Raw genomic sequence first — 26,342 nt, 5'->3', positions numbered from 1 at the left:
CCTGGATGCTGGTCCACTGCCATCTGACTCCAAACTGCATGTGCTTTGTGCTCTACCAGCCACCCTAGCCTGTGAGAGTCAGCAGCATGGGACTCTGCCCAGGTAAGCATCCATGCACTCAGCACATGCCCAAGCAGTGAGGAACATAGAGGCAGGCCCTTCCCTGCAGCCAGGAACAAATCTGGGCTGCCCAGCCTAAGAACAAAGGGGCACAGGCAGGGTCCTGGGAGCCCAGGCCGGGAGTCCTGGTGAAGGACAGCACGCTCAGCGGGCAAGGGTGACCTCACTAACTCCAAACATCTGTCCGGGTCTCCCGCCGACACTCTGAGTCAGGGTCTGTTCACTTTGTGGGCTGAGTCTATTTTCCAACCCAAATATTTGTCTTGTGTGAGCACGTGGCTTTGCTGGTGGGGTCCAGGCTCTCCAGGGCACCTGCCTCTGAGAGCCCGACAGAGGGTGAGGGCGGCTCACTGGCTTTCCCTCAGGCTGGAGGCAGAACGAAGCCCTCTGCCCAGCTCCTTCCATCCCGAGCAACTGGCATTTGCTGAGCAGCTTCCCTGTGGCGGGCACAGAGCTGAGAAATGTGCTTACATTATTCTGTTCATTCCCTGCAGTAATCCTGAGGGGTAGGTACTATTATTCCTGGTCAACAGATGAGAAAACTGAGGCTCCTAAAGGCTTTCTGAGACTGCAGAGCTTGTGAGCCATGAAACAGATGCCTCAAGTGATTCTCATCTGATGCCAAAGCCTGTGCTCTTTCCACTAGACCAGAAACTGATCACACCATCGTCAAAAATAAGAAACTACCAGAAAGCCTGAGATCAGCAACATGCTTAGAGAGATGACCTGTGGTTAGCAGACGCTTTTGATTTTAGCCCCACTGACATCTTCCAGCATCTTAGTTCCATGTCCTTCCAGAGCAAGGAAGGACTGCTGAACTCTCTTTGTGCAGAGAAAGCTGTGTGCACATCGGTTCTCTCCCTCACCCACCAGGAGATGAAGCAGGTGTAGAAGATTAAGCTGAAGGCAGATTGTCACCAGACCTGATTACTCCTCCTAACAGCATGGATTAATGTTTTCTGGGTTTTGTTTGTTTTTGTTTTTGTTTTTGTTTTGGGGACAGGGTCTCACTTTGTTGCCTAGGCTGGAGTGCAGTGGTGTGATCCTGGCTCACTGCAGCCTAGATCAACCTTCCAGGCTCAAGTAATCCTCGCACGTCAGCCTTCCAAGTAGCTGGAACTACAGGCATGTGCCACCATGCCTGGTCAGGGGCTACTCAGTAGGTGTAGAGAACAAACAGAGTCTCATTAGGTTACCCAGGCTAGTCTTGAACTCCCGGGCTCAAGTGATCCTCCCGCCTTGGCCTCCCAAAGTGCTGGGATTACAAGTGTGAGCCACTGCACCTGGTCTAGTATTTTCTTGGGAGGAGACAGAAAGTAATTATCTTATTCCTTGAAGTGAAAGGCAGAGAATTAGCAGTTAGCAAGCATGCAGGGAATACTTCGCACAAAGAGCACTAATGATAAGAGCTAGAAGTTACTGATAGCAATAACGATCAATATTAATAGATGGCAATATTAGCAATAATAATAGCAATATTAATAGCAAATTGCAATTAGTAACATTTTTGGGATTTTCCTTTATTAGGGGTTCTGTGCTGTCCTAGACCTGTGAGGCCTCTGTCAGGGCAGAACCCAGGCCCTCTTACATGGAGTGAGGGTTAAGAGCATGGCCTCTACCATCAGAACATCCACCATGGCCTCTGCCATCAGACCATCTGGGTTCAAGTTTGGCTCCATCTTTATGAGCTGGGAGGTCTGAGGCAAGTGGTCTAGGTGTTCTGTGCTTCACTGCCCCCGTCTGTAATCTGGAGATAAGAGCAGTACTGACCTCACAGGGTGACTACCCACTGTGAATTCAGATATAGCCTGTGGAAAGCACGATGCTCAGCACGGAGTAGGTGCTCAGAAAATGCCAGCATCATCGTGGCTGCTTGTATCCTCTCAGAGGTCTCTGTTCAGGCTGGCAGGCCCCTGGGTTTTTTTTTTTCCCCCCCCCCAGATGGAGTTTCACTCTTGTTGCCCAGGCTGGAGTGCAATGGCATAGTCTCGGCTCACTGCAGCCTCCACCTCCCGGGTTCAAGAGATTCTCCTGCCTCAGCCTCCTGAGTAGCTGGGATTATAGGTGCCCACTACCATGCCCAGCTAATTTTTGTATTTTTAATAAAGACAGGGTTTCACCATGTTGGCCAGGCTGGTCTTGAACTCCTGACTTCAGGTGATCTGCCTGCCTCGGTCTCCCAAAGTGCTGGGATTACAGGCATGAACCACTGCGCCTGGCCAGGCCCCTGGGTCTTGATGTTGTTGAAAGAAGCTGGGGGTGGCCCCGGGTAGACTCCTCCTTCCTAAGGGTCGTTGTTAAAGATCCGACGAACTACCGTGGTTAGCACTGCAGGCCCACCACGCGGTGGCGCTACACTGAGTACAGCAAATTCCTGGTCACTTGGTCACTTGGTGATCTGCTTCTCCTTCCCCAGGTGCTGACATCAACACACAGGCCAGCGACAGCGCGTCTGCCCTCTACGAGGCCTGCAAGAACGAGCATGAGGAGGTGGTGGAGTTTCTGCTGTTACAGGGTGCCGACGCCAACAAGACCAACAAGGACGGCTTGCTCCCACTGCACATCGCCTCCAAGAAGGGCAACTACAGGTCAGCCCAGGCTCTGCCAGCACCCAGGCAGCTCTCTAGAGACCCACACTGGGAGTAGTGGATGGGAGGGGTGGGCCTGCCCTGAATGTCCCACCCAAGTAGCTGGAGAGGTCAGAATGGACATCACCTTTCTCATGGAAAAGAGGGAAACCCCTTAGCAAGTTAGCAAGCATGGAGTGAATGCCTATAACAACAGCAGCAGCAATAATAATAGCAAACCCTTATGCAGCACTTACCAGAACTTCACATCAGAAACTTATTTAATCTGCTTAACAGCTCATGGAGGTGGATATTATTATCTCTGTCGTTTAGATGAGGAAGTAAGACACAGAGAGGTTGAGTGACTTGCCCAAGGTCACACAGCTCATAGGTGGGAAGTACTCATCTGCTCCAAAGGTCACATCTACAGGAATTCTATCCAGGGGGCAGATGTGAGTCTGAACTAATGAATATTTTCGGGAGTACAGGAATGCAAAGATAACCTCCCAGGCAATTAGCAAGCATGCAAGGAAAACCTACAATAACACAAACAGCACCAATGATAAGAACTAGCAGTTATTGAGCAATTACTATGTGCTAGATACTCTGAGCGAGATGAGAGAGGCTTGAGTTCCCAAGGAGCAATCTGGAAGAAGGGAAGAAGCACAGATATGTGAATTAGTGACATCATGCAAGAGCATGCCGAAGAGCTGCATGGCTGCTGTGGAGAGAGATGAGCCGGGGCTAGAGGCAGAGGTGTGCTAGAGCCAGCTCGTGCCAGTTCTCATGAACCTACTGCACACCTCTTCCCAACTCTGTGTTTGTTGACCTCACATTGGTAGCTTAAATTTGGCCATGGAATATTTACAGCATGGAAATTGGCAAATGCTACAAACCAGAGCCCTTTCCCCCTTCTCTGCCCGTGCTTGAGCCAGTTTTTAAACATTCCCAGCAACACTGCTACATGGGGAAGCCTGGGCCACAGACGTGGAGCTCCAGCTGCCCTTGAAGGATGGACAGGGCTTGGTCATTTCCAGAGTGTGACTCATCTGCCTGTCATGTGGGCCGCACGCTGTGCTGTGGGTATGCGGGTCAACCGGATTTTCATTTTACAGGGCAGGAAGCTAAGTCAAGAGACTTGCCCCTTGAAAGCCCTGTCCCCAGGGCTGGGACTTAAACCCCAGCACCTGGCCCTTTCTGATGGACAGTGCTTCCCAAACTTTGTCCATTCACAGATTTTCTTCTTGATTTTAAATATCTATATTCTCATTGTTTAGTATTTTTTCCTTTAAATAATGTTTTTACTTACAATGAATTTATTTTGAAGAGGAAACATTTATCACACTAGTATGTTATCCATTTACAATCAATTTTAAAAACATTTCACTTAAAATCCCATCTCATGTACCCTGATGACACTGGGAAAACACACCCCAGTCTTCCAGACAGGGAGGAGAGTGAGAAGCACAGATTGTGTGTGGGGGGGTGTGTTTGTTGTCTTCACTAAGGCAGAGGGAAATGGGGTGAAAGAGACATTCCAAAGACTGAAATGAAGACTCAAGGCTTCAGAGGTGGCCCTTAAAGCTCCGGCCCCTTCTGCGCAGGCTGCCAGCACCAGACCAACCAAAGATGCCCTCCCCACTCCCCACCCTCAAGGACATACACAGAGGAGACCCGGCCTTTTCTGGACAGCATAGCTGTCCACAAGGCTGACAGATCTGGGTGTGAATCCCTGCTGAGGCCATTGGGAAAGTTGTTCAACTTTGCTGAGCCTCATTTTCCTCATTTATAAAATGGGAAATGGTTACAGCCGGCTCATGGGGTTGTCAGAGGACCAGTAAAATGGATATAATGGACATGCATGGATATAGAATGGAAATAAAGCACCTAGCAGTGCGCCTGCACCTAGTGTGTGCCCAGGCATTCTATGCTCACCCACTCTTACTTAGGGAGAGTGTATTCCATGGTTGTGCAGTTACAGCTCAAGCCAGGCAGTGGGCACGGGCAAGATGGCTCCTTTCTCTTCAGTTCCACAAATCATCGGGCATCAGTCAGAGTTGGGCAAACACAGTTTACCTTGAGCCTGACCCCAGACAGATCCAGAGTGAACATGCGGGAAATGTGTGCACTTTGGAAATCTCCTGGGCCACTACCCCCCAATTCTAGCCTGCACATCCATGTCCCTCTGGGCTATTTTTAAAATGCCATGTCAGATCCAGTGAACCAGAATCTCCAGGAGAGAAGGAGCCCCACTGTCTCTTTGAAAAGCTCCCAGAGAAAATCAGATACAGCCTGTCCATAGCTGCAGGGGCCACTGATCTAACTCAGGCCCTGGTTTTACAGAGAAGGAAGCCAAGGCCAGATATGGAAGTGATTTTCGAGATAGCAGCAGGGCTGGGACGTTCATCTGGGCTGCCTTCAAGTGAACCCAGAGGTGTTGGCAGTCTGACCCCAGCTGGAGGAGAAGCTGAATGGGCCCTAGGCGGCCTTGGGGATGATCCAGGAACACTGTATACATGGTTGATGTTCCCCTAAACTCACCTACCCTGGATTCATGCAGATTCCCAGGATGAATTCCCTGGTTATTCAACCTCCCCTCTCAGGCCCCATTTCCCTCTGTCCCCCAAGGCTCAGAGGGCCTGGGCCACTTTTTAGGGCTACCCAACAAAGGGTTAAAGCCTGGTTCCCAGCAGCCTCTGCCACGGGGCAGGGCCCATGGCCAGCAAGCCCCGAGCTCATCACTCCCTCCCTGGGCATACAGCATTAAAGGCCCTCTGCTCGGGGATTTGATGTGACATTCCATAGGCATTCCGCATTCTGCCACCTGTCAACACACCCTAGCCGTCCCAGGCATAGAAGGCAGCACCAGGAGCCGAGGGCTGTTTGCCACATGGTGTCTTCTCGTCAGCACACTTAACCACAGGGGGTGACATGTGGGTGTGCTGAGAAAGGAGCCCTAAAGTCCTGATGTCCCAGTCACCTCCAAGACACACATTTTCCTGTTGTTCATTTCCAGTTTAGCAAAGCCACTGTATGAAATAAAAGATCAACACCAAAGATAGATTTATTCAGAAACTGTATGAGTTAGCCCAGAGCAGATGGCCCAAGAATAGCTCCCAAAACAGTAGTTTCCAACCTTGGCTGCTCTAGGAACCCTGATGCCTGGGCCCCACTGACTAGATGGTGCTGCCACTGGCCTGGGCTGTGCCTGAGGCTTCAGGGTGTCTAAGAGCTGCCCAGGAGATTTTACTGTGCAGCCTGAGTAGAGAATCAGGATCTCAGAGCCTCTTCTGTGGCCAAGAGAAAACACAGACTTGTGTTCTGGGCCTTACTTCTGACTCCCTCGTTTTAAAATATTCCTTCTCTTTTAACTCCAATATATAATACTTTTGCTGTATTTTATCAATCTTTGCAAGCCGGTTGAAATTCTTTCTGGAACAAGGCAAAATAGAGAACACTTAATATATTAAATTAAAAAGCAGTTTATAAAGTACATTGACAAGCAAGTTAATATCCCCATTAGTTAAAAGAGAAACTGAGGCTCAGAACTCAAGACTTCATAGGAAACAAGTCAGAGTGGCACAGTGAAGCTCAGAAGTGTTGGCAATGGAGCCGTCTGTGGGCAACCGGTTCCCATGTCAATCTTCCAGCCAATTTGTTGTTGTTGTTGTTGTTTGTTTGTCTTTGAGACCAAGTCTCTCTCTTCACCCAGGCTGGAGTGCAGTGGCACGATCTTGGCTCACTTCAACCTCTTCCTCCTGGGTTCAAGTGATTCTCCTTCCTCAGCCTCCCAAGTAGCTGGGATTACAGGTGTCCACCACCACACCTGGCTAATTTTTGTATTTTAGTAGAGACGGGGTTTCATCATGTTGTCCAGGCTGGTCTCGAACTCCTGAGCTCAAGTGATCCACCCGCCTCAGCCTCCCAAAGTGCTGGGATTACAGGCGTGAGCCACCGCACCCGGCCCTCCATCCAAATTTACACTGAACACTGACAAAGGTCACACCACAGTGACCTGGTGACTCAGAATACCTCTGTGTTTAGGGTCACAGGGGCAGTAGGCTGCAGTCATTGTGGTGGTCAAGATACCAAGAGCACTGTTTATTCACTGCCGCCTACAGGCCGATCAGATTCATGCGTAAGATCTCATTTTATACTCAAAAGCAGCTTGGTGAAAGATTATTACATTGTGCTTTGTAACCTGGACCTGGGATTGTAAGCAGTCCTACCTTGCTGGACTGTTATGAGTAAATGAGTAAATGAGATTAAGTTCTTAGCTCTGAGGGTCATGCTAGGATTAAATTAAGTAAACAAATGTGAGCACCCCTTTAAATGGTACCTGGCACATAGTAAGCGCTCAGCAATATTAGCACAACTATGACTTAGGAAGGTAAGGGGTAAAGTGCTCACAGCAACCCATTGGAGCTCAATAAAGGGTAGCTATAGCCATCGTCATCATCATCATCACTATTATTACAATTAATTACCCCTCTGCTTTAGGTGTGGTTCAGAGAGGTTAAGTGACTTGCCTGTGCTGGCCCAGTGCTGAAAAGCAGAGCTGGTGTGTAACCCATGTACCCCTGACTCTGAGCCTCCTGGTTTCCCCAGTGCCCATGCTGGGCCCCTCTCTAGCTAAGGACAGCTTGCGTTGGCTCAAAGCTCTCTGCCCGTTCCCCTGCTGTTGGGCTAGATTCAGAAAGGACATCAGAGCCAGGGCCAGGTGGTATGGCAAGGCTGCTGCTTTGAGGAAACTAGAATCCTGGCGTGGGAGCCCGGGCCTGGGGCAAGGATGTCAGGCTTCAGACACTGGTGAGTCCCGGGAACAAGACAGGAGCCCAGTGATTCGGAATGTGGTCCAAGGTCAGAGACAGCTCAGCACCTGCCACGCTGCTGCACTGGGCCTTTCTGGAATGACCCTGAGCTGGATCTGCTCTGGTCTCAGGGCCTAGACAGGCAAAGCTAAGCTGGTAGGTGTGGCCTCTGCATTGGGGAGGGGACAAGGAAGGGGTAGGGAGCCATCCTTCCAGACACCTACGGCTCTGTCAGGCAATGGTCACCTTTGATCCTCTTCATAAGGTGCCGCTTGAGCAATTGTACTCTGAGATCCCAAAACATGCCTGTGGGAGAAGTGGGGAGTCAGACTGTTTGGTGGGGTCACCCCCTTGTCCTCCTGTCCTCTGCCCCACAAAATGGGCTGGGGGAGAGGAGTGATGATGTGCAGTGGGGCTACCAACATGGCCGCTCCCATGGTTGGGAGGAGTGGGGCATCGTAGAAGGCGTGACCCTGGGCATCCAGAGACCTGCATTTTGCTCTTGTGCACCACCCACCTTCTGTCCAACCTCACTCTATTCCTCACCCCAAGTCTGGGCTTCAGTTTTACCCTCTGTAAAATGGGAGAGCTGGACACACTGATCTCCAGAGCCTGTCCGGCATTACACATTTACTTTCTGATTGGCAGAGTCCTGCCACAATAATATGATTCACTGCATTACTGAGACAATGCTCAAGTTCCCACATTTCTGCCACTTTCCCTTGGTTCGTGAATTGCCAGAGACCAGCTGTGACCTGCCAGAGATACCAGCCCCATCTGGCCAGTGGCCCCAGGGCAGCCCCTCTCACTGTTCTTTTCCGTGCTTGGGCATGTTACAGCTGTTAGCGGAGCATTTCTTGGCTGTGGCCGCCATCCAGGGTGAGGCCCAGGCCTGCTTTTGACCAGCACCTCTGCAGAGCAAAGTCAGGCCTCCTGTGCCTACACAAATAGAAATTAGGAGGCAATTAGCCCCCCTGGGTGTGTGAATTTCCTTTTGAGGTTTTAGAGTCAGATTTTAGCCAAACACAGCATCACTAACAATAATAATAGTTTCCACTGAGATCCCAGCAGGAGGTCACTGGCATCAGATTTCCAGGAAGCCAGCGTGCCAGGAGGCGAGAGGCGTGGGAATGGGCCTGGTGGCACCTGCTTCTCTCCCCTTCACCCCCCCCCCGCCCCACCCCCTGCAATGGCCACCTCCTTGGAGCCCCACAGGAGGCTGTGAGGTCACCTGTCAGCAGGGATTGGGCGGATTAGGGTCTGGAATCATATTGGTGGCAGGAGCTTGTTCTTGCAGGTGGCAGGGGTCTAGGAGAAGAGAGCCAAGAGAAGGGGTCAAGAATCCTGGGGTTGAGTCCCCAGAGTTGTCTTATGACTCCTGATTAGTCACCTCAGCTCTTTGAGCCACATCTGTTAAAAAGAAGGCCACAGGCCTGCTCCGGCCACTCCCACCCAGGGCTGCAGTGAAAGTAAAATGGGCAGGCAAGTTAACACATTGTGAAGACTGCAAAACCCCATGATATGTTAACTGTCACCCTGACTGCTACACAAGAGGTAGGGGAGTTGTTAAGAGTGTAGCTTTGGGGTCAGACTGCCTGGGTTTAAATCCTGGCTCCATCACTTACTGGCTGTGTATCCTTGGAGGAGTCACATACCTTCTCTGGGCTACTGTCTCCTCACCTCTGAAGTGAGGATATTATAGTACTCACTTCAGAGGGCTACTGGGAGGATTTCATAGATTAATAGAGGGAAAGTGCTGAGATCAGTGCTCGAGTTTTAGGACAGAGAGGAACTGGTGGTTGCAGGGAGCTCAGGCTTCAGCAGTGGCTGACCAAGTTCTCCACATCCAGAAGGTGAGGCAGAGAGACTGGGAGAAGCTAGCATCAGCCTTCAGGGCAGGAGGCAGTGAGACACACAGGAGAGGAGTGTAAGTAACCTCATGGTCACAGTGGGCTGGTTGGGGCCTGGGGCAGTAGTAGTTGGGGCCAAACACATTTGTCCCCTTTTGTCCTCAGGATCTCGTGGCTCCACTGGGGTCCCAGGACAGCAAGATAGGGATGTAGGACAGCTCAGCCCTGGAGTCAGAGGAGGGCACACACCCTGGTTCCCCTCTTCTAACTGTATGGCTGGGCAAGCCCCTTAGTCTCTCAAAGCCCTGAATCTTCTCATCTGCAAAATGGGAATGATGAGCCTTGCTTTAGGAGTTATTGTAAAGATTGAACCCAATAGCACTTGTAAAGCCTCTAGGAGCCTTCTGGCACATAGTGGGCTCTGGGATCTGGCTGTCCCTGTCCGTCCTCCCCCAGAGAGAGCAGGGTCTGGTTCCAAACTTCGCCACATTGGATTTGGGGGCCTTCCAGTCAATTCCTCCAGATAACTGAGCTGGCAATGGGCAACAGCGCTTAGCCTGAAACAAATCAGTGGCAGCTTCTTGAAACCCTGGTGCAGTATGGCAGGTTTTTAAGAACTCAGACTTCCGAGGCCAAGGGTTCTGGGTCTGAAGCCCAGCTCTGCCCCTTACTGGCTATGTGACTTTGGGAGGGTGGCTGAAGCTCTCTGAGCCTCCGTTTCCTTATCTGTAAAGCGAGGACGGCAGCTGACCCCATCTTCCCCAATGGGGTGAGAATGGTTGACCCGCGGCGCCCCCTGCAGGTGGGACCCGCGCCGCAGCCCGCGGTAAGGGCGAGCAGCCAGACCTGGCTCCCGAGCGCTCCCTGCTGGCGAGGCCTGCCCCACTCCGCCCCTCCCCTCACCCGCGCCCGCCCCTCCCCTCACCCGCGCCCGCCCCTCCCCTCACCCGCGCCCGCCCCTCCCCTCACCCGCGCCCGCCCCTCAACCTGGCAGGATCGTGCAGATGCTGCTGCCGGTGACCAGTCGCACGCGCGTACGCCGTAGCGGCGTCAGTCCGCTGCACCTGGCGGCCGAGCGCAACAACGACGCGGTGCTGGAGGCGCTGCTGAGCGCCCGCTTCGACGTGAACGCGCCGCTGGCGCCCGAGCGCGCGCGCCTCTACGAGGACCGGCGCAGCTCCGCCCTGTACTTCGCCGTGGTCAACAACAACGTGTACGCCACCGAGCTGCTGCTGGAACACGGCGCCGACCCCAACCGTGACGTCATCAGCCCCCTGCTCGTGGCCATCCGCCACGGCTGCCTGCGCACCATGCAGCTGCTGCTAGACCACGGCGCGAACATCGACGCCTATATCGCCACGCATCCCACCGCCTTCCCCGCCACCATCATGTTCGCCATGAAGTGCCTGTCGCTGCTCAAGTTCCTCATGGACCTGGGCTGCGACGGCGAGCCCTGCTTCTCATGCCTCTACGGCAATGGCCCGCACCCGCCGGCGCCGCAGCCCTCCAGCAGGTTCAACGATGCGCCCGTGTCCGACAAGGAGCCCAGCGTGGTGCAGGTGGGCGGCGCGCGCCGCTGGTGGGGAGTGCTGCTTTTGGATGTGGCCTGGGGACAAGCGCGCATGGGCGGTGGTGGGGCCGGGTGGTTCGCGCTCCTCGGGAGCAGCGTGGACTAGTGATTAACACCTTTGGGGGGAAGTGTGGACAGCTTTGGAGGCAGCAGAGCACAGTGGTTAACCCGCGTCCTGGGTAGTGTGGCTTAGCGGTTAGGGCGCTTTGGAGGGAGCTTTGGAAGGAACTAGAAGTTAGCACACTTTAGAGGCCGCAGAACTTAGTGGTGCATTGGAACAGTGAAATCCTTATTGTGGTCCGCTGAGTTGGGGAATTGAAGGAACCAATAGCGGATTGGAGAACTCTGCCAAACTAAGAGGCTTGTCACCTCCAGCAAACCTACACCTGGACTGCGATGTGAAATAAGCACGATCCGGAAAGGGATGTCGAGAGCAGGCTGGTGTAGGGTCAGGTCAGAGCAGAAACCAGCGACCCAGAGGCAGGACATGTCCATGTTGTTACTTTAAAAGTCAGAATTGGGCCGGGCGCGGTGACTCACGCCTGTAATCCCAATACTTTGGGAGGCCCAGGCGGGCGGATCATGAGGTCAGGAGATCGAGACCATCCTGGCTAACACGGTGAAACCCCGTCTCTACTAAAAATATAAAAAAATTAGCCGGGCGTGTTGGCGGGCGCCTGTAGTCCCAGCTACTCGGGAAGCTGAGGCAGGAGAATGGCGTGAACCCGGGAGGCGGAGCTTGCAGTGAGCCGAGATCGTGCCACTGCACTTCAGCCTGGGCAACATAGCGAGACTCCAGCTCAAAAAAAAGAAAAAGCAAAAAAAAAAGAGTCAGAACTTAAAAGGAATTTAGACACACGCCTCTCCTGGAGATCATTATTTTAATGGTTAATGGGGATCATTCATGAGCTGCCTACTGTGTGCAAAGTTTATGCTCATGTTACCTAATTCTCATGTTAAATCCCCTTGGAATTGGTTTCATGTACCTGTTTTATAGACAGGGAAACTGAGGCTCAGAGGTGATGTGACTTGCTTAAGTTGTCCATCTTCCACTTGGGGCAGCAGAAGCCTGTGTTGAGGTGACATGGTTCAGGGGATCCTAGCCTGGGTATGCACAGTGTCTGTGCTTGGACACATCCCCTGTCCTCCCTGGCCGCAGGCTCCTGCTGGTGAAATGAACTCACTTCTTGGTCCCGGCGTGTTCTCTTTCAGTTCTGTGAGTTCGTATCTGCCCCGGAGGTGAGCCGCTGGGCAGGGCCCATCATTGATGTCCTCCTGGACTATGTGGGCAATGTGCAGCTCTGCTCGCGGCTGAAGGAGCACATCGACAGCTTTGAGGACTGGGCCGTCATCAAGGAGAAGGCAGGTAGGAACTTGCTGCTGCTGCCGAGGCTGGCAGATCTCCCTGCCTGACTCAGAGTCCCAGGCCTCAGGGAATGCGACTGTTCCTAACCCCGTGACCATCTGCTCCGTGCCAGGCTCTGTGCCTCCTTGGATGAAACATGAGGAATCTGCCCCTCACAGAGTTGTGCCACCTGGGCCAAAGTCACAGTTAGTTAGTGGCAGAGCTGGGATTGAAACCCAGGTTTGACCAACCCCAGAGTCTCTCCAGTACATCTTTCCATGATGTTTAAAACAGCTACAGCTCCCTGAAGGGTACCGGGACCTTCAGAGTAGGTTGTGAACGATTTGGGGCCACCAAGAGGCATTGTAGGAGGGGAGAGGGGAGGATGGTGGTCTAGGGTGTCTGAGACTAAAGTGCACATGAAGCACCTGGGTGTCCTGTTAAAAATGCAGCTTCTGATTCTGCAGGTCTGGGGCAGGGCCGGGGAGTCTGTATTTCAGCAGGCTCCCAGGTGGCGCCAAGGCTGTTGGTACACAGAACACCCTGGTGTGGGAGACAGGCCCCTGAACCCTGGAGCCAGCCTTGCCAGGGCCTTGCTGGATGAGGCCTCTCCCCACCTGAACAGACATGCCTGGGCAGGATCATTGTCCAGCCCCTTTCAGCTCTACCCGCCTGAACTGTGCCAGGCACAGTGAAGTGGGGTTCGGCCACTGTCCCTCTGATGTGTGCAGAGTAGATGGGGCTGCCTGGCTAAGTCAGGCTGAGGAAGCCAGAATCCCTCTTAGGCATTGATGGAGCTCACCTGGGCAAACAGGATTTCTGCCACCGGTGACAGAAATGGGTATCTGTGCAGTGGCATTCCAGCTACCCTAGGGCTTTCTCTGGCTCTGAGGGCACAGTCCTACCCTGGCCAAGTGTTTGTCAAAGGAGGCTGACCTGCAGCAGGTCATTGTCATTCCACCACTACTGTTCCTGTCCCCAGGTGAGACTGTGCAGCCTCGGGGGCCCACCCCTGTGCCCTAACTCTGACTCACCACGTTCCTCCTTGATCCTCACACCCCTGTGATCCCAAATGTGCTGTAGGATTTTTCATTGGCACAGGTGCCTGGAAGGCACTTGAACTGAAGCCTTTGATAAAGTTTCTGGGGCAGTAACGGGGAGGGAGGTGTCAACTTGCGCATTCACTCAGGGCTTAACTCTAGATGCATGATAAACCTTCAGGGAATTAATGAATAATTGGTTGCTGTCACCACGATCCTTGGGCACTAGAGGGTGGAGCAGTCTATGCCTAGATATCAGTCCCACCCATTCTGTTACCTTCTCCTGCCTTCCTTAGAGAAGGGTGATCCCTCACAACTAAAGCATGCCCCAGGGAAATCCCTGCAGAGACCTTAGTGTGCAATACACATTTGTTAGCCAGTAAAACAAGTCGTTCTTAAGCAATACCTATTTGGGTTACTTTAAAGCCCACTTTCCACCTGCAAGATGGTCCCCACGCGCTTATTTGTTTAATGCTACAACATCGACATCCTTATTCTGGGAAGGACACCCAGAGCCCATGGATTGGCCAGCCCAGCCCTCATGCTTCCATGTCCTCTGCTCACCAACAGCCTGTGCTGAGTTTCCCAGAGGGGAGGTTATATTCTAAGCTTATTACCTAAGGGTTTTCCCCATCTATTTTCTGGACTGTTAAAAAAGTGTCCTAACTGGCCTCAATGCCTATAATTAATTATTCCAATTCAGCCATTAAATGAATATATGTTCAAGACCTTCTATGTACAAGGTAACCACGTTATTTTTTTATCCAGACCACAGCATTTAAGAGATAGAAATAGGAGCTAACCAGACAAGATGCCTGGACAACAGGAATGATGCTTCCCTGCTCTTTGCGGTACTATGTAGTAGAAACATCTGAGCTCAGAAGGCAGTGAACTCAGAGGGCAGCTCGGAGGGCAGTGGAAGTGTCAGAAACAGTGATGGGTGTGTGGATGCTTCGCTAGGCAACACTGCCGCTGCCTGGCCCTCCGCCTTCGCTGCACATCCCACCTGCCCCTCCAGCCCCGGTCTTGCATGACTTCCTGGCCTTGCCACTTGCTGTTTTCCCTGCTTAGAATGTCCCTGTCTCCTGTCCTTACCTGGAAATTCCTGCCCTCAGCCCTCAGGACCCACTCAAAGGGCACCGTCTCTTGTGGAAGCCTCCCCTGGAGCCTCTGGGCAGGCACCTCTGCATATCTGGCCCAAGCACAGAGTCAGGTGCAGCAGAGGGGCTCAGCATGTGCCTGGGGAATGAATGAATTAATGAGTGAATGAATGAATGAATGAATGAATGAGTGAATGAATGACATTCTGTGATTCTACAAGCCCTTTCTTTGTATCCGACCCTTTGCTGAGGATTGAAATAAATTACTCCATTACTGGGTGCATTCATCCCCTGCTCTTACCTCTACCCACTCCCCAGCTCAGAAAACTTCACTACATGGCTCCTGGGGGAGGCAGCCAGGTGGGATTCTGGGGCCTGAGGGGAGCTGCCAGTCTCTGCCCCCTTACCCTGGCCTCTCAGCACCACCAGGAGCTCCAAGTTGAATTCCACATGTGGGAGCACTTAAGAGGTCAAACCTCTGACCCCATTGCTAAGGCTGTGTTTGGGGGCCCAGCTTGTGTGTGAAGAGGAAGAGGCTCAAGAGGAGGGAGACACCACCACTAGTCCCAGGAGGGATCCTGGGCAAGGCTCAGAACCTTGCTAAGCCTCGGTTTCCTCACCTGTGAAATGGGTGTGCTAACCATGCTGTCAACTGCTTGAGCTGTGCAGATCAATGAGGGGTGAACAGTGGGAAGGTGGCTTGCTGGGTCTCTTTAGTTGGCAGGGACTGGGGTGACCAGCAGCGGGCACCCCCTCTCTTACCCATCCACATCAGCTGGGCTCCTCCCATAGGCTGGGGTCACAGATGCAATCCCTTTGCTTACTGCAAATGATAAATCAGCCTCTGCCTTTCCCTCCTTTTTTCAGAACCTCCAAGACCTCTGGCTCACCTTTGCCGGCTGCGGGTTCGAAAGGCCATTGGGAAATACCGTATAAAACTCCTAGACACCTTGCCGCTCCCAGGCAGGCTGATTAGATACCTGAAATACGAGAACACCCAGTAACTGGGGCCACGGGGAGAGAGGAGTAGCCCCTCAGACTCTTCTTACTAAGTTTCAGGACGTTTCAGGACGTCGGTGTCCCCAACTCCAAGGGGGACCTGGTGACAGAGGGCTGCCTCCCTCTCATCCTGGACAGCTACCAGGATCTCACTGGGTCTCAGAGCCAGAGCTTTGGCCAGAGCAGAGAACAGAATGTGTCAAGGAGGAGAAGAATCATTTGTTTACAAACTGACGAGCAGATCCCAGACCTCCTCTGCCTTCGGGAATGGCAGAAACCTCCATTCCTGGGGCCAGGGCAGAGCTTGAGGTGTTCTGGGGAAGGCGGGCTCAGAGCCTTCCCTGCGCCCCTGCACTCGCTCTGGAAAACTCACCACTTGACTTCAGAGCTTTCTCCCCAAAGACTAAGATGAAGACGTGGCCCAAGGTAGGGGGTAGGGGGAGCCTGGGTCTTGGAAGGCTTTGTTAAGTATTAATACAATAAATGTTACACACGTGACACCTGCCCAGTGAAGTCCCTCTCATCAGACTTCCTGATGCCTGAGGTCCTCAGCCTTGCTCCTGGCAGTAGTGGGAGCAGGGCAGGTGTGGGGATGGGGCACAAGGACCCCTGAATGTGTCACCTTTGGGCTCCTGAAAGACCCCAGAGGCTGTGTTCTTCACTCCCCAGGCGAGGCCCGATGATGGCCCAGTGGGTTTTCCTCTCCTCGTTCAATCACCATGGAAACAGGCACACCATCACAAACAGCCTCAGGGCCCAGATGTCTCCCGACACCTGGGGATGTCTTACACGTTTCCTGGCACTCTGTGTTCACACCCTGCTCACCCCTGTTTTGCTGGCTGTTGAGAAACTAGGGAAAAACATTAAATACTGCCTACCGTGAGCAGCAGTGCTAGAGTGATGGCCATGGTCAGCCCTTGCAAAGGTACCAAGCCTAAGAGTGCATGGAGCTCTGGCCCCGGTGTGCCTCCCTCTGTCCTCATGAGGCCCTGTGGGATGAGCAGGACAGGAATTGTCATCCTGTTTTCAGGCGGTGCAGGGCAGAGCTAAGGCTTGCCACCATGTGGCACTCTCTGGGGGTGTCTCCAGGCCCCGAGGGCTGAGATGCAGCAGGCCCTATTTCCATGGAAGCTGTAGTGACTCATTGGCACTCCCTTTACAAGTGTGAGTGAAGCCACCAAGTCCAGGCTACTCTGCAGCAACACTGGAGCAGGCCACCTGGCCCAGAGCCTGTACCAGGCCAGTCCCAGGATCTAGTAGAGTCTCAAGCAAGGTCAAAGGTAGTTTCTGGGCTTTGGAAATTAAGCAGCTAGAGTGATGGAGGGGAGCACTGGTTCCAGGCTCCGCCTGCCATTGGCTTGCATCTCTGGGGCCTCAGTTTCCTCATCTGTATGGTGAAACATGATGGCCCCTTGCTGGCTCTGACACACTGGGTTTCTTTTCCTTTTTTTTTTTTTTTTCGAGGCAGAGTCTCACTTTGCTGCCCAGGCTGTTGTGCAGTGGCATGATCTCGGCTCATTGCAACCTCCGCCTCCTGGGCTTAGGTGATCCTCCCGCCTCAGCCTCCCAAGTAGCTGGGACTATAGGGGCATGCCACCATGCCTGGCTAAAGACACACTGGGCTTCTATGGAATCAGTAACTCCCAGAGAAAACGTCTTCCAAGCAGCACTTTCTGGCCACGGGTCAAAGGGGGCTCAACCTGGTCTTGCCCACTCCTTCATGATACAAACGAGAAACTGGCCCAGAGAGGGGAAGGGACTTGCCTGGGCACACACAGCAAGTCCCTGGGGTTCCAGCTTAACAGTGCTTGGCCACAGTCCCATGCGGCCTTGCTGTTCACCAGGCAGAACCTGCAGGGACCCTGAAGAAGCCCCAAAGGAAACCCGCATGCTCCCCCACTGGGGATGCTCAAACCCAAGAGCCCAGGGTAAGTTGCCAAGGCGGGTTCAGCTCCCAGGGGAGAATCCGATGGAAGAACGCCTTTGCTGACCCGGAAGCCAAAGGGAGAGCATTTGCATCTTGGGTGACGGCTGGTCAAACTGACCCCAGGGGTGGCAGGTGGTGATGGGATGAGGCATGCAGGGCCAGTGTGCGAGTTGTTTGGTGTGTGTGGACTGAGATGGGTATTGGGCAGACTCTTAACCTACAGCATCTCGTGGACCACATTATGTCCTAGAGAGTCCTAAGGCAGCAGCCACAAATCTCCCAGCCCAGAGACGCAGGCACTGAGCAGGGCAGTGTGCCAGTCTGAGGGAGGTGCCACCCTGGGGGAGATGGGGCTGAAGGGGTGAGTGGGAGGTATAGGGGAGGGGTTTGGCCACTGTTTTCTCTATAGTTGCCATTTGCAGGATGTGGCACCTCCTGGCCTGGGACGCACCAGTGCTACATTTGGGTTCTTAGAATATTAATGTACAAGCGTCCATGCCACTTAGTCAAACACTGCTGGGGACCCCTCCCTGCAAGCGCCATGCCTCCTTAGGTCCCTGCCCCCACCTCCCCACAACGCAGCAACTAAGGGGTTCATTCCTGGCCTCGGACTGCTCCGGTGGGTTGGTTCCAGTTGGTCAGTGCTCACATTGTGCCATTCGTTTTGCATTTTGACCATCACTCCTGTGTGGAGCACTTTACAGCCACCTCCCTCTGCAGAAGCAGGCCCTCCTGCAGCCGCACCTGCCCAGTCCCAAGAGGTTTGCAGCCTCGCCTCAGGGACGTCTCACAGCATTGCAGACACAGCCCTGAAAGTCTGGCAGAGATTCCCCTTCGTGAACTTGACCCAGTGGTGGGTGTCGGGGATGACGAAGGGGTGCGGGGGGTGGGTGCCTGGACTGGCTCCGGGTTTTACTTTGAACCAGTGCCGTTCACTTTGTGATTAGGGGAGTATCTGCTGTTGTTACTGCAGCAGCATTTAAAACTGATTTTTTAATACCAAAGCTTTCCTAAATGCATGCTTTCTGCCTACCTCGCTTCCACGTGGAGGCATCATGTTGCCAGGGGCTTCTCTCAGGCCATGTCTTGGTAGAGGTTTCTGCTTCCAAACGTTTGAATGAATGAATCGTCAGGTACCCCCGGGGGCTGTGAGCAGGGACGGGCCAGTCTTACCAGAGAGACCTGAGCTTTCTCCCCAAAGACTAAGATATCTTAGTCTAAGACTGGAGCTCAGGTCCTCTTCTAGCGGATGTGGTTGGTTGTGTGGTCCAGGCACATCATCCCCTGGGCAGCACAGCCCATAAACGGTATTAAAATGTCAGCATGACAGAACCTACAGACACCACCAGATAACTACAAGAGGTGACTTGTGGTTGGTGGAGCTTTTGAGCATCTGGGTAGCACAGTGGGCCAGGCACTCATATTGGCCTCACAACAACCTATACAGCAGGTCTATTATCAATCACATTCTTCAAATGAGGAAATTTCAGTACAGAGAGGTTAAGTAACTTGCCCAAGATTGCACAGCTGATAGATGGCAGGCTAGGATGCAGGCATTTAAACCCCTCTTATGCAGTTTGCAGGGAGCTGAGGCTCATCGACATGGATCCAGAGGGCCTGTGTGATGCCACACAGAGGGCAGAGGAGAGTACCCCACCCCCCAGCCCCTTGCTGCTCTTTAAGACCAGAGCAGTCAGAGGCTGAGGGTCCAGGTTGAGGACTGTCCCCATCCCATGGGCCAGATAATGACTCTGAACAGCTCTGCCCAGGCCATTCCTGTTTCTGTGGCTCTGAAGTCTTCAGAGGCCATTGGACAGAAACCACTGGCTGGCTTCCTGGTGAGGGGGCTGCCCCTCCAGGGGACTCCCCACGCCAGGGGAATCCTGGAGTAAAACAAGGCAAGTAGGAGGGGCCCTTGGTGACCACCGATTCTGCAGCCTGTATTAGTGAGAAAGAATCAGAGGCCATATCCGGGCTCCAAAGGAGGGAGCCTGTGACGAGCCAACACTTGCCTGGGGTGCAGAAGAGGTAGATGTACCTGTTTCCTAGTCCTCCGTTGTACAGATGAGGAGACTGAGGCACAGAGTGAGGATTAACTTGTCCAACGTCACACTACTGATGAGAACACCATAGTCCCCAGCCAGGACTGGCCCGCCGCACCCTTCTTAGTTGTGAAAACTGTGTTCTGATAAAATAAGCAGCTCGGCAGGCCAGCAGGCCCACCCTCTCTCAGCCATGGAGCCACGTCCACAGCAGCAGAGAAAACCTGGGCCTGTGTGCAGGTGGAGGCCTCTCAGGTAGCTTTGCTAGTAGGACACTAAGAGCAAAATCCAGGGCCACTTCCTGCTACCAGTACTCGCCTCTGCACTGTCACAGGCAAAAGCCCTCAGCATTCCATTGATGGGGCACCTGGTATGTAACAGGCCCAGGGAGAGACCCATCGGCGGGTAACCCGGAAGCTGAATTCGCTAGAGAGGATCCTTTTGTATGTGCCAGAGAGAACGAGGTTTAGGGGAATTTGCTATTATTTTTAAAATTGATTTATTTTGCCCGTGGACATAGACTCCAAGACCATGATTTGGAGAAACAATTTGGTCAAACCACCTGTTTTGTCCACAAGGGACCAAACTCCTGTTTGGCCTGATTTTCCCTCTGACCAGAGTTGGGCACAATCACCTTGGCACAGAGGCTGCCCTGAGGCTGTGCGCAGAGCAGAAGGCACTGCAGAGAGACTCATTCTCCTCTCATTGTCCTGCAGGTGGGGCAAGGAGACCCCCAGAGGAAGTGTCCGGCCCCACAGCACAGGGCGGCGCTGGACTGCAGCCCTACCTCCCCTGGTTCCAGCGCCTATTCCCTGGAGCATGTTGGACGCCCTGGGGGGTCCACGCCAGCATGTCTTTCCCTAGTGGCTCCTCTCCTCCCCTCCTCACCTTCCTTCCGTTGAACCAAGCTCTTGGCCCCCAGCGCCCATTCCCAGATATCTCAGAGGTTTCAACCACTCCTGGCCTCACTGAAACCAACCACATCTGCCAGCAGCCCTCAGCCTGGGGCTCATTCAGCCTCTTGATACCCAAGATATGGAAACTCCAAAAGAAATGTCTTTATTCTTTTAACTTTCTCAATATTTACAAAGAACAAGAAGAACAACTGAGATTGGCTTGCAGAGTGGGTGGCAGGTGAACAGATGTGTCACTCTGGCTTCTGGGGTGTCTGCAAGCAAGGGCAACATCCTAGCACCCATGGTCTGCACAGGGACAGCGGGACAAGCTGCTGGGCCCTGGCCTGCTTGGGGAGGGGCCAACCAGCCCCCCAGCTTCCAAGGCTGCAAGACTGAAGGGTGACTGCTTGAGGAGCCCCGCCCCAATCCTGCCCTCCACTCCCATACGCACACAAATGGAAGAGGCCACACTGTGGCCCAGCCACCTCCTCACAGGAGAGCACCTCGGGGACCTTGACACTCCTGCAGGCCAGAGGTGGGGGCTGAGGCCCTCTCAGCCCAGCTAGAGGTAGCCAAAGACATTGAAGATGGGTGGGGGCACGGCCGGCTTGGTCGGAATGGGTTTCAGCACCACAGGCCTGCACACCTTCTGCCCCAGGCCGTCCGCATCCTTGCAGAGGTGCGCCAGCTCCCCGGGAAAGGCTGGACTCTTCTTCCACAGGCCCAGGCTGGGGACAGGACTCTGAGGCAGAGCCCCCAGCGGGCCCGGGTAGATGGGCTGTCCATGGTACTGGAAGGGGCAGCAACTCCAGGCATTGACGCGGCCCACCAGGGAGACCCCAGGCATCTTGAGTGGCTCCTTTTCAGCCAGGGCCCTCGGAGACATGGGCACCGGGACAATCTCAGGCCCCAGGGGCTCCAAGCCCTTGCAATTTTTCTTACCCTCGTAGGGAGGTCCCTCCCTGGGGCCCAGTCCCCCCTCCAGCCCCACATGGTAGCTGTGGGTGGGCCTCGGCTCTTCCCAGAAGGAAGCAGGCAGCTGTCTTTTCCTCATGGGCACCTGGCCAGGCTGGGCAGCTTCTGGATGCTGCCCCTGTGGGAGCTGCTCCTTAGCAAGACATTCCTCCCTGTAGGGGTTCCTCAGCGCCTTCTCCTTGCAGCCCCCACCCCCGCGGGGGCTGGAATCAGGGCCCAAATCGAGAAGCAGCCTCCCGGGCCGGTCCTCAGACCCCCTTTTCAGGTAGGGCTCAGCGGCTCTGCCCGGAAGTCCCCGCGGGAGCCGGGAATACTTCTGGGAGAAGCGCTTGAGCTGCTTCTGCAGGTACTTGCGATGGTCCACGGAGCGGCGGCAGGGCGCCGACTTGTCCAGGGCTGCCTTGATGTCACTGGACGCCAGGTTCACGAAGTTCAGCAGCATCTTCACATCACTGTCGGATGCCATCACCAGGGGGCCACTGCACGAGGCTTTCCATGAAGAGGGTGGGCTCTGCTGGTGGCCGGCAGCTCCAAGGAAGGGCACCAAGCTGACCTGGGGGACAAAACAGGCCATTGGAGTCTCTCCGAGCAACCACACCCAACACTGCCAAAAGACCATAGCACCTGTCTGCAAACGGTGTCCCCACCCCAGCACCCCTCAGCCTTAAACAGAGTCCTGGGTAGAGGGATGTGGGTGCAAGTGGCTGAGCACTTCCTGCACACCTGGGATGCAGCAGGCGCCAGCAGAGCCTCACCCAGCCTGCTTGCGTCTGGTGCCCTCTTCTTGCAGCCAAGGCTCAGAAAGGTCAAGCAACTTGCCCAAGGTGACCCAGCTACAGGTGGCATTACTGGGGCTGGCACACATTCCCAGCCTGCCCCGTCTCCCACACACCGCGCTGCCAACTTGCCAGCGAGGTGTTTATTCTCTGAGCTGAGGCAACTGCTCCACTTTAAAGCAAGGCCAAGCCCCCTTCCTCCCTGGTGGTAGCCTCCCCCTCCCACCACTCCCGTCCCCGGCATGAGGAGCGCCAGCCCCCCTCCTCAGTCCCCACGCTCCACCCCCAGCTCTCACGCAGGACCAGGCAGGACCCCTGTCTGGCACTTAATCGAGACCTGCCTTGCAGGCTGATCTCAGGCTGCGGGCAGCAGGGACTCCCCCGAAGAAGCATCTGCAGCAATTTCATGCCTCCTCGGCCGCCACCCACAGCACCTCGCCCCTCCCCCAGGCCCCAGCCTGCTCCACACCCGCCACCCAGTCGGGCCAGAGCCACCGGGCCTCCACACTGACCGAAGGTGCGGCCAGGGCCCAGCCAACGTGGCCCGGCAGGTTCCCCACTGCAGACCTGGGACAGGCCCCGGCGCAGCCGGCTGAGCTCCGTCCGGCTGGAAGCAGTTGTGCAACCCTCGAGTGGGCTGAATGGAGGACAACTCCCCGGAGCTGGGGGGCCCCTCAGGCCAATCAGGAGCGCCTCTCCAGATACAAAGCATCCCAATCAGGCAGCGGCGCCCCGTTCCCACATTCTTTGCCGTCACAAATTGTCACCATGGGGACCATCACAAAAAAGACAGCTCCCAAATGCAATCATTTCCCGGTAAATTTTTACCCTTCAGCCCCACTCTCCTGGGCCTCCACGCTCCTCCTCCCCTTGACCTCGGTTCCCTGGTTTCTCAAGGGGGTGGTGTGTGTGTGTGTGTGTGTGTGTGTGTGTGTGTGTGTGTATTTAAAATGTCCAGGATCGAGAAGGGGCTGGGCCTAGTAGAGACAGGCTTGCAAACCTCCCCCAAAGACTCCAGGCCTACAGCTGCCATGCTCCAGTGCGGACAGACAATCGGACGGGGTAAGCTGGGGCGGGCTGCTTTTCCCGCTGTCCTTGAGTGTTGAGTGGCTCTCTCTCTCTCACTCTCTCTTCTCCTCTCTCTCTGTCTCTCCATCTCTCTCTCTCTCTCTCTCTCTCTCTCTCTCTCTCTCCCCCACCTGCCATCCCCACCACCCTCCCTGCCAGGATCCCCAGGATCGGGGATGGAGGGCCTTCGAGGTCGGGAGGTGCGCTGATGCCTGTCGGAAAAGGTGGCCGAGGAAGGACTCTGTAACGAGGTGCTGGGATATCCATGGGAAGGGAGCTGGAGCTCTCAGGAATCTTGTCTTTATGTTTGCTTCCTCAATTGAGCTGCACAAAGCCTGAATTGCCCATTCAGCGCAGCCGGACAAAAGGTTGGCGTTGCACGGTCCCCTTGCATTTGTAGTCAAACAGTTAGGGACTTAAATCGAGTCGTCATGATGGAGAAAGAGGTGGACAAAGCCCATAGAATTGCCATCAGCAAACATTTTCCTGTGTCATATTAGCCAGTTTCCATGGCTCCCCCTGGCCTGCGGACAATGGCACAAGTTTGCACACTTGGCTACTGTCACCGTGCCAACGCCGGCGGGGCTGCAAGCAGGGCCGCTCTGAGCAAGCAAGGGAGCCCAGAGCCGGCGTTGGCCCTGCCCACCAACTGGCCAGAGGGAAGGTGAGGCTGAAGGCGAGGGCGGCTGCCTGGGAAATGCTAATGGTCGTGCCTCCGTGCCAGCCCAACTCATGGGCCCCTTTCAAGCCTCATCGTTTTTCTGTCCAGGCTCAGCCTCCTCTTCCCTCCTCCTCTCCTTCCCCTTCCTTTCCTCTTCCCCTTCTACTGCCTTGTCCTCCTGTCTCCCTCATCAGCCAGATGGCTGACGGTCTATGCGCCAACCCACGCCTCTGTACTGCAACCTAAGATTTGGCATCTTAGGTTGCAGGACTCCTCTCTGGAGTCTCCCTACCCAGACTGGGGGCATTGGCAGGGCAGGGCCAGGGCCTCCATCCAGGAGGGATGGCCCCAACTCCTTCCCACTGGCCAATAGACAGCTGCTGTGGTCTGCCTCCAAGCCATCTCCCCTACCCCCAGCCTGAGGGTCCCTACAGGCAAAATGAAGGGTTTGGAGGAGATGGCCCGTGCTGACAAGCTGTAACTCAATTTAGGCCTTGAAAGCCAGCACTGTATTCTCCATGCTCCTCTCCTGCTGCGGGGTCGGGGAAGTGTGGACTGAGACGGAAGCGCCGCTGGACTGACGCATCCTAGATTGTCGGCCACTACGTGCCCTGGAGAGTTGCTCCTGCCTGTGGCAACCTTTGCACGGGTGAGAGCCAAACCATCATCATTTTAAGTGCCAGAGATTCGAGGGCTATGTGTTTCTGCAGTAACTCCCAGCCCATCCTGACTGGTACAGGCAGGAAATATCCTTTCTGCTCCAAAACACCTGGCACACGTGGCTGGAGAGAGTGTCCTGAGGGCCTGTGGCCACCAGGGCCAGCTCCCTGCTGCCCACTGCATGAAGCCGGTGTGCACAGCCAAGAGTTCGAACCTCTCTGGCAGCCAGCACCTGACCACATAACAGCCTGCTTTGCTGTGCCCTGCCTTTTTCTCCCCGGGCCTTCTGTGCTTTCTGTAGGCTGCATCATTCCTCTCTCCAGAAGATCTTTTCTCTTCTAAGGGCGTCAAGACATTTTAAAGCCACTCAGCTCAGCTCCCAGAGTCCTCGAGATCCCACGGCACCTGCAGCCCTGCCGGCCCATTCCGCACTGCCAGATCATGAAGATGACTCTCATTTCTTAGCTAGTAGTGAGTCCCCACCAGGCCCGTGGACTCCATGGGAGGTGAGTCGGTGTCTTATGAAAGTCTTTCCAAAGCTCTGAATGTGGGCTGTTCTTCCACCAAACACTTTTTGAGGAAAGAGAGAAGGAAGAAAAGAGGGAAGCGAGAAAGGAAGGGGAGAGAAAAGTGGAAGAAAATGGATTCTTTGCAGACACTCAGCATGTGCCAAGAGCCATATTCGAGCCACATGAAGACCTCACGTGACCCTCGGGGCAGCTCCGTGAGGATAGTGTTTCGGTTGCCCTGACAAGTGAAGTGAGGTTGAGTTACTTTCCCAAGGCCTCACAGCTGTTAACCAGCAGAGCTCGAACTTGAAGCCAGGCCTGTCTGCGTCCAAAGGCTGAGGTGGATCTGCCTGGCCACATTGCCTCCTGGCGCTCCCATGAGCACCAGACACTGCCTAAACGCTGCTGGCCAAGACCAGATTTTCTCCACGCGTCCTGGGTTCCACTCTTCTAGCCCAACGTTGGACCTTCCTGACTCAGGAATACGGGAGCTGCAGCTTTGGGAAGTGAGGAGCGGGGAGAGGAGGCAGCTATGGCTTGAGGCCAGGCCTCTCGGTGCCTCTGACCCACACAAGGGAAGGCTCTCTGTGTTTTTGTGATTGGCCATATAGGCAGGTGGAAAGACAGCAGTCTGAAGGTTCTCCCAGTGTTCTCTCATTATTGTCCTGTGTCTGGGCAGAGGGGATTATTTTTCCCATTTACAGTTGGTGACACACTCACAGAAGCCTCAAACCTGATTCTTGGGCCCAACTCAGCCAACCCTGTCCTCTCGGCCATTCTTCAAGGCCCAGCTCAAACATCCCCTCCTCCAGGATGCCTCCTGCCAACTCCTAGCATTGTTAATAATGCCCTCTCACATCCCTGTGTTCCTAGAGTCAAAGATGAAGTCTAACCTCCTTAGCTAAATGCAGAAGACCCTTAGTAATCTGACTCCTACTACAGTCTGGCACAGAGTAGCTTCTTACTAAATGTGTTATGAATTAAATACTTTGCCCATTCCACTGAGCAGGATTTTTCCTGTGGACCGTAAACAGCTGCTTCCTGTTTGTTTGTTTTTTTTTAATTTTGTCTGTTTATTGTTTGCCCCACCCAGGTGAGCTCCAGGGGGGAAGGGAGGTTATCCACAGGTTTCTCTCTGTACCTCCTGTGACTCGAATGGACTCAGCACACAGCAGGCCTGAGTGAAGGATGCTTGTGGTTGCTATAGCTTACGTGACAACGAATTGTCTGTGATCCTACAGGACTATGGCGCATGAAGCTGGAAGCGCTTCTTCCCGACTGCATCGCCCAGCACCCGAGCCTGGGTTCTGTAAAGCTCTGCTAAAGGCACATGAGCTGTGCTGGCTTCAACTGCCGTGAAATCGGATAAGCTGGGCCACTGACGGCCCCTTTTCAACCAGTCATTGCTGCCTTGGTTTTCCGACAA

The 26,342-nt window shown here is 54.2% G+C and overlaps 2 protein-coding genes across 4 annotated transcripts in view; one reads left to right on the top strand and one right to left on the bottom strand.

The window, feature by feature from the left end:
• Nucleotides 1-15,900, top strand: part of ASB2 (ankyrin repeat and SOCS box containing 2) — a 43,696-nt gene extending 27,796 nt beyond the window's left edge. For all 3 annotated transcript variants that reach the window (XM_015144411.3, XM_077941654.1, XM_077941653.1), the window contains 4 exons: nt 2,537-2,708; nt 10,343-10,907; nt 12,131-12,284; nt 15,271-15,900. In XM_015144411.3, the coding sequence (XP_014999897.2) occupies nt 2,537-2,708; nt 10,343-10,907; nt 12,131-12,284; nt 15,271-15,407 (1,028 nt within the window). In that variant the 3' untranslated portion in view covers nt 15,408-15,900. The remainder of the gene's footprint in view (nt 1-2,536; nt 2,709-10,342; nt 10,908-12,130; nt 12,285-15,270) is intronic.
• Nucleotides 15,901-20,409: 4,509 nt separating this feature from the next.
• On the bottom strand, nt 20,410-24,663 carry FAM181A (family with sequence similarity 181 member A). Its single transcript, XM_077941664.1, has 2 exons — nt 24,648-24,663; nt 20,410-21,795 (listed from the first exon to the last, which is right to left on the bottom strand). The coding sequence occupies exon 2, from the start codon at nt 21,706-21,708 to the stop codon at nt 20,830-20,832; it is 879 nt and encodes a 292-aa protein (XP_077797790.1). The 5' UTR covers nt 21,709-21,795; nt 24,648-24,663; the 3' UTR covers nt 20,410-20,829.
• Between the last annotated feature and the right edge of the window lie 1,679 nt (nt 24,664-26,342).

This window comes from Macaca mulatta, chromosome 7, assembly GCF_049350105.2.
Source record: "Macaca mulatta isolate MMU2019108-1 chromosome 7, T2T-MMU8v2.0, whole genome shotgun sequence".
Lineage (NCBI taxonomy): Eukaryota > Metazoa > Chordata > Mammalia > Primates > Cercopithecidae > Macaca > Macaca mulatta.
The sequence above is the reverse complement of the archived record's forward strand: the minus strand, read 5'-3'. Positions and strand labels throughout refer to the sequence as shown.